The following is a 5,266-nucleotide window of genomic DNA, read 5'->3' on the forward strand; positions in this document are numbered from 1 at the left end:
TGGGCTTTGAGCAGTCTAGACCTGGGGCTGAGCAGCTCCTGTAGGAATGGATCCGGTTGGGAATAAACCCCAAAGCTGTTTTTGAATACCTTCCATCCCTCTGGAATCTCTTAAGCACAAGGAGCCTTAGTGGGTTTGTGCTTTGGGGTTTTTGTCTCAAGCCAAGTAAGGGAAAGGCCTGAAAGGGCGTGTGGGTTGTCCTGAAGTGGAGCACTCACCTGGGAAACTGCTGAATGTGACCCCCCCTTTGCTAGGAACAACCATCTCATCTGTGATGGGTAACTGGTGGTGTGCAGGTTCCTCTTGGTTGCAAGATGGGTGCTCCTAAGTCCAAAGTTTTATTTCCTTTGGTAGCAGATGTGAGTTTTATTTATTTTTGTAGCTTTTTAAAACAGGATGTTGACCTGTGTTTGTCCTCTCCCTTAACTGTGCACCTGCTTTCTTTTCCCTCTGTAGATGACCAGGGCTTGGAAAGCGGTGGCCTGTGGTGGAACCCAAGATCAGCTCTTCATGCAGGAGAAAGCTCGACAGTTTTTGGGCATGTTGAAACAGAATCACACGTCAAGGACCTTAATCTTATCATGAAGGATCATTCTGCTTTTTTTTTTTTAATTTTATTTTTTTAAATTTTTTTATAAGTGGAGGAGAAGGGAAAACAGGAGAAAATATCCTCTGCCAGGCCTTAGTGTGCGGGGGTGGGTTTTCTTCCTTCTGTTCCCAGGTAGATCTATATTGTAATAAATTGGGCTAACTGCTGGCTAATGTGTGGGATGCAAGTTTTGGGATCGTCATGGAAAGGTAAGCGAGGGAGGGTTGGAGAGCTGACAGCGAGACCTCTCTCTGCAAGACCTGGGTTCTGCAAAAGTAGAAGCATGCAGCCGTGTTCCACCTCGGAGCAGTGTGTGGAGCCTGGCCTCGCAGCCTGCCTGGATTTCGTGCTGGCTGCTCTGGTACCTCAGGAACAGCTTTTGTGAAGCTTCCTACATGTCTTACATCTCCCCTTCTGGCTTTCCCCGGGGGATGGAGTGGTCCCCCTCTGCTCTAGGGGGAGGGAGGGTGTTGTGCACTCGTGGGAGGTGTGCTTTGGGGTGACCCGTGCTGGGGAGCTGACCCCTTGCTCCCTGGGGGGCTGTTCTGTACTGCGGTGCTGCAGAGCTGTGCTCCCTCTTCAAATAAACGATGGTGCTAACATCACCCTGTCGCCTGGACTCTGACTCTGCCCGGGGCCTCACAGCACTTGGGGGGAGGCAGCGCTGTGCTGGCCTGGCAGCAAGGGACCAGTTTTCATGGGGAGATTTTCTTCCCTGGCAAATTGCTGAATTCCTGTAGCCTCTCAGCATGGGGGAGAAGGGCCAGTTTCTCCCCCACCCTGAGTAGTTTCTTCAGCTGTTTAGAAATTATTTTGGCTGCTTTATGAGCAGGTGCCTCAGTGTGTTTGAGCTTAGCGTGGCTGGGATCCCTGCAGTGGATGCAGAGTGGATGGAGGCTGCAGAGAGCCGTGGGCTGGAGAAGAGCACCAGGGGTGTGTGTTGTGGTAAAGCCTCCTCTGTTCTTCCTTTGGTGGCCTAAGTTGTTTCTGTGTAGCTGTTTCAGTGCCATAACTGTGGTGTGGTGTCCTGTTTTAACATGGCCAAGGATCACACATGGTGATTGTAGCAATATATTAACTGCAATGGGAAAGGTGCTGGAAAAACTGAAGAGCAGCTTATGGGTTAAATGAGCACATGAGCAGCTCTCTGGGGCTGTGCTGTGGAAGCCACCAAACCCATAGTGGCAGATCTGCCTCTGGTGTTCGGTGGCTGTACAGCAAAGATGCGGGGAGAGGGTCCATTCAGGCCTGTGCCTCCTAACAGGGTCACTGCCTGCAGTTCCTTTGCAGGACTGAAAAGCAGCAGGGATGTAGAAATGTTGTTTTTCAGGTTGTAGCTTGCATTGGAAATAGAGTGGGGGGAAAAAAAAAAATCTTTCCTGACAAACTTGTTAATAAAACCTTAGATTCCGGGAAACAAGGGAGTTTTCAAAACCCAGCTCGTTTTTCATTTCTACCAGCTCAGGGCCAAAGCAAATCCATGAAGTCATTTTTATTTCTCTTTCTCACTGCTGCAATGTTTGCTTTGGAAGGACGGCTGGGACCACTTGTCTGAACGCCTGGCTTTAGCTGCTCCCGTTCTGCTGGTATTTTCAGAGAAGTCATCATAAAACCATCTCTTTCTGCTCAGGCTTTAGTGAGCTTGGCCATTCCTGTGTTGGGTGACTACAAAACCAAGCCCGGAACTGCATTTCCCTCCCAGAGCTGCCATGAGCTGTGAGTCCTGAGCAGGCACCGTCCGCTGGAGAATAAATCTGTGCGTGAGCCCAGCACGTGTTTGGGAGCTGCCCCTAAATTAAGGGATTATGAGGCTGAGAAGCATTAACTGCTGCTCAGATGCTGTAAATCCAGATAGTGCCGGGCATCCTGCATTGTGGATGCTTATTAAGAAAGATTGAGGGGCAGAAAAATACCGAGAAAAATGAGCAAGGCCTGGTGTAGTTAATGAGTACAAAGACAATTAGGTTTTAATTGGAAAAATGGAGCTCTTTCTGGTCGGGATGTTACCAGCCTGGCTTGGCTGTCCTGGGGTTTGGGAACAGGCACTGTTCTGCAGGTGGGGAAAAAAGTCCCCACTTGCTTCGTTTTTCTGTTAATTTGGGTACTCTGCTTTATTTCCAGTAAAAATCTTGTAGAGGTTGAATTTCCCAGTGACTGTGGAGTCCCTGGACTGGAGCTGGAGACGCGGGAGGGAGTTTTGCTCTCAGTCTGGGGCTCTTTGTCCCTGGCTGTGCCCTGACTCTTGTCCCTTTGAAGCCTCTGCAGTATCCCCTCCCTCTTGGGCTGCATAACCCTCATTCACAAAGAGAAACCTGGAGATTTAATTCAGCTTTAAACAAAAGGTTGGGATAAAAGAGTTCCAGGAGCTGTGGTGTCTCTGCTCAGCTTGCTGGAAAGCTGCAGAAACCCCTGGTTGCTGCTTTAATTTAAATTTTGTATTTGCTTTTGCCATTTTTCATTCCTCAACAGAGCAGATGACCCCTTCTTTGAATCCAGACATGGAAAAAGGATTGATTTTTAGCAGGGATGAGAGGGGAAGAGCAGAGCTGGAGCTGCTGTGTCATGACAGTGCCCTGACTGCAAGTGAGATGTTGCTTCCAGCTGGGATAAGCCCTGGAAAAGCTCATGAGAGCAAAAAATATTGGAGTAAGGAGAAAAAAAATAGAGGACACACAGGGGTGGTTTTTGGTGTTTTTTTGTTTGTTTGTTTGTTTTTTATTGGCAGTCTTCCTTCAGGATGGAGCTGGGTGATGCCTGGCAGGGCAGAGCGGTGCTGAGCTCACACGGCTCTGTAGCTGGCAGCACAGGAGTCACTGCGTGTCCCTCAAAGAGCTTTGAGCTGCTGGGCTTGTTCCTGCTGTAGGAAGGATTTCACAGCCTTTTTATCTTGTTTTCACAGCTAATTCTGCTAAATCCCTGTGCAAGCAGCAGGTTGCTCGCAGGGGGCTGTTTGACACAGCACCCATGGGAGAGCTGTCCCTGCACGGGGCTGTGGAGGGATGCAAATGGTGAATAAAGTATTTTTTTCCTATTTTAGGTATTTCCTGTAACTAAAGGAAATAAAAAGGCAGCTGAAGTGATACACCTCGTTACTCAGCTCACCCACAAAACCAGCCCTGGTGCAGCAGGTGCTTTTCCTGCTCCCAGGCAGAGGTTTTCCACCAGTGCAGCCGGGCTGGCACGGCCGAGCACCGCAGCTGCGGCGGGAGAACCTGCCAACCCAGCTGCTGTTACCCGCACAGCCCCAACTGACCCCTCTGCCCTTGCTAACACGGTGCTTGGTCACTGATGTGATGGTGTAGAGCGAAGGAAACTGCAGAGCATGAAACCATGAGTAATTGCTCAGCGGTGACACGGAGGTTTGAGCTTTAGCCTAACCTGGTGCTGCTTGATGTTTCCACAATAGCTCAGCGAGGCTGAGGGTGGCTGGTGGGCTTGTCCCCATGGCACGCTCCATCCCTGCTCCACTCCTGCCTTCCTGCATGGGGCAGCGGGGATTGCCTGGGCTGTGCATCCTCTGGGGCTGCAGGTGCTGTGTTGGGGTAAAATAAGATGAATTTCCCATGGGTGGCTAAATTTGCATTGGTTACACCTCAGTGGTGTTCTCTGAGCTTTGGTGCAGGAAGGGAGGCTGCCTTAGAGCCCGTGTTGGACCCCATGATGGGTGCCAGGGGATGCTGAGGTCAGGGTGGGCATCCAGGGCTTCTGCTTTGCCAAAAAAAAAATGCTTTGACCCTGGGGATTACTCAAAACAACAAAGTCCCTCTTCTCTTGCCTTTGCTTACGGTATTTATTGAGCAGTTGCTAAGCAATAACCTTGTAAAATTACCCATGTGCACTTTTTTTGGACGCTCTAACCTGTGGGTTTAGAGGTTTAAGAAATTAAAAGGACAATTTTAGCCTGGTAGATACATGCTGAGGATTAGCTGAGCAGCTCCTGGATTTTGCAAGAGATAGAGACCGCTGGTGTTAAGAGCTGGCTGCAGCTTGACAGGAAACTCATTGTGCTTTGGAAACTTAAAATCCTCCCCCCTCCTGTGTCTGGAGTGAGGAAACTGCAATTCTTCATCTTTGCCAGTACAGAATAATAGAAGATTAAAATATGGTACGAGGTCAGGGAAAACATTTTGCTGTGGAAACCAAAGGGTTCAGAGTGAGGAAATTAATGTTTCTAGTTGGAAAATGTTAGGAAAAAAAAAAAAAAAGAGAAATTTCAGGGAGTTAAAACCACCCTGTTGTGAAAAGACTCAGCAGATCTGCCCAGGGGATGAGCATGGGCACATCTCCCCCTGCCACAGCCAGTGGCCGCCTTGTACGTGGGGAGCTGGCAGCAACCAGAGCATCACCTGGATCCTGTGAGATCCAGAGACCTCATAGCTTGTGAAAGGCAAATTTAATGCTTTAATAGGGGGTTTTAATTGTAAACACATTAGTTTTGTGGTTTTTTAATCTAAATATTAGATAGATATTGTAGGAAAATAAATAGAAATTGTATTCCTAATTCCCATAGGGATTTATTTCATTTGGGTTTGGAAATCTGACCCAAAGCTTTGGTTTCGAGGGAGGCAGCCAGCCCAGGGGAAAGGATGCCCTGTGCACTGTGGTATAGTGATGCCCCTTAAGATGTGACTTTCTTTTCTTTTTTTAATTCTTTTTTTCTTCTCTTTTCTTTCCTTT

General features: G+C 48.5%; 1 protein-coding gene across 1 annotated transcript in view; it reads left to right on the plus strand.

The window, feature by feature from the left end:
- The window catches only part of MYBL2 (MYB proto-oncogene like 2), a gene marked incomplete at its 5' end in the record, with an annotated part of 14,471 nt that extends 13,709 nt beyond the window's left edge, over positions 1 to 762 (plus strand). The window contains one exon of the mRNA XM_010164325.1: positions 457 to 762. Within this exon, the coding sequence (XP_010162627.1) occupies positions 457 to 585 (129 nt within the window). The remainder of the gene's footprint in view (positions 1 to 456) is intronic.
- Between the last annotated feature and the right edge of the window lie 4,504 nt (positions 763 to 5,266).

Source organism: Antrostomus carolinensis, unplaced genomic scaffold, assembly GCF_000700745.2.
Source record: "Antrostomus carolinensis isolate BGI_N321 unplaced genomic scaffold, ASM70074v2 scaffold53573, whole genome shotgun sequence".
In the NCBI taxonomy this organism is placed as follows: Eukaryota; Metazoa; Chordata; class Aves; order Caprimulgiformes; family Caprimulgidae; genus Antrostomus; species Antrostomus carolinensis.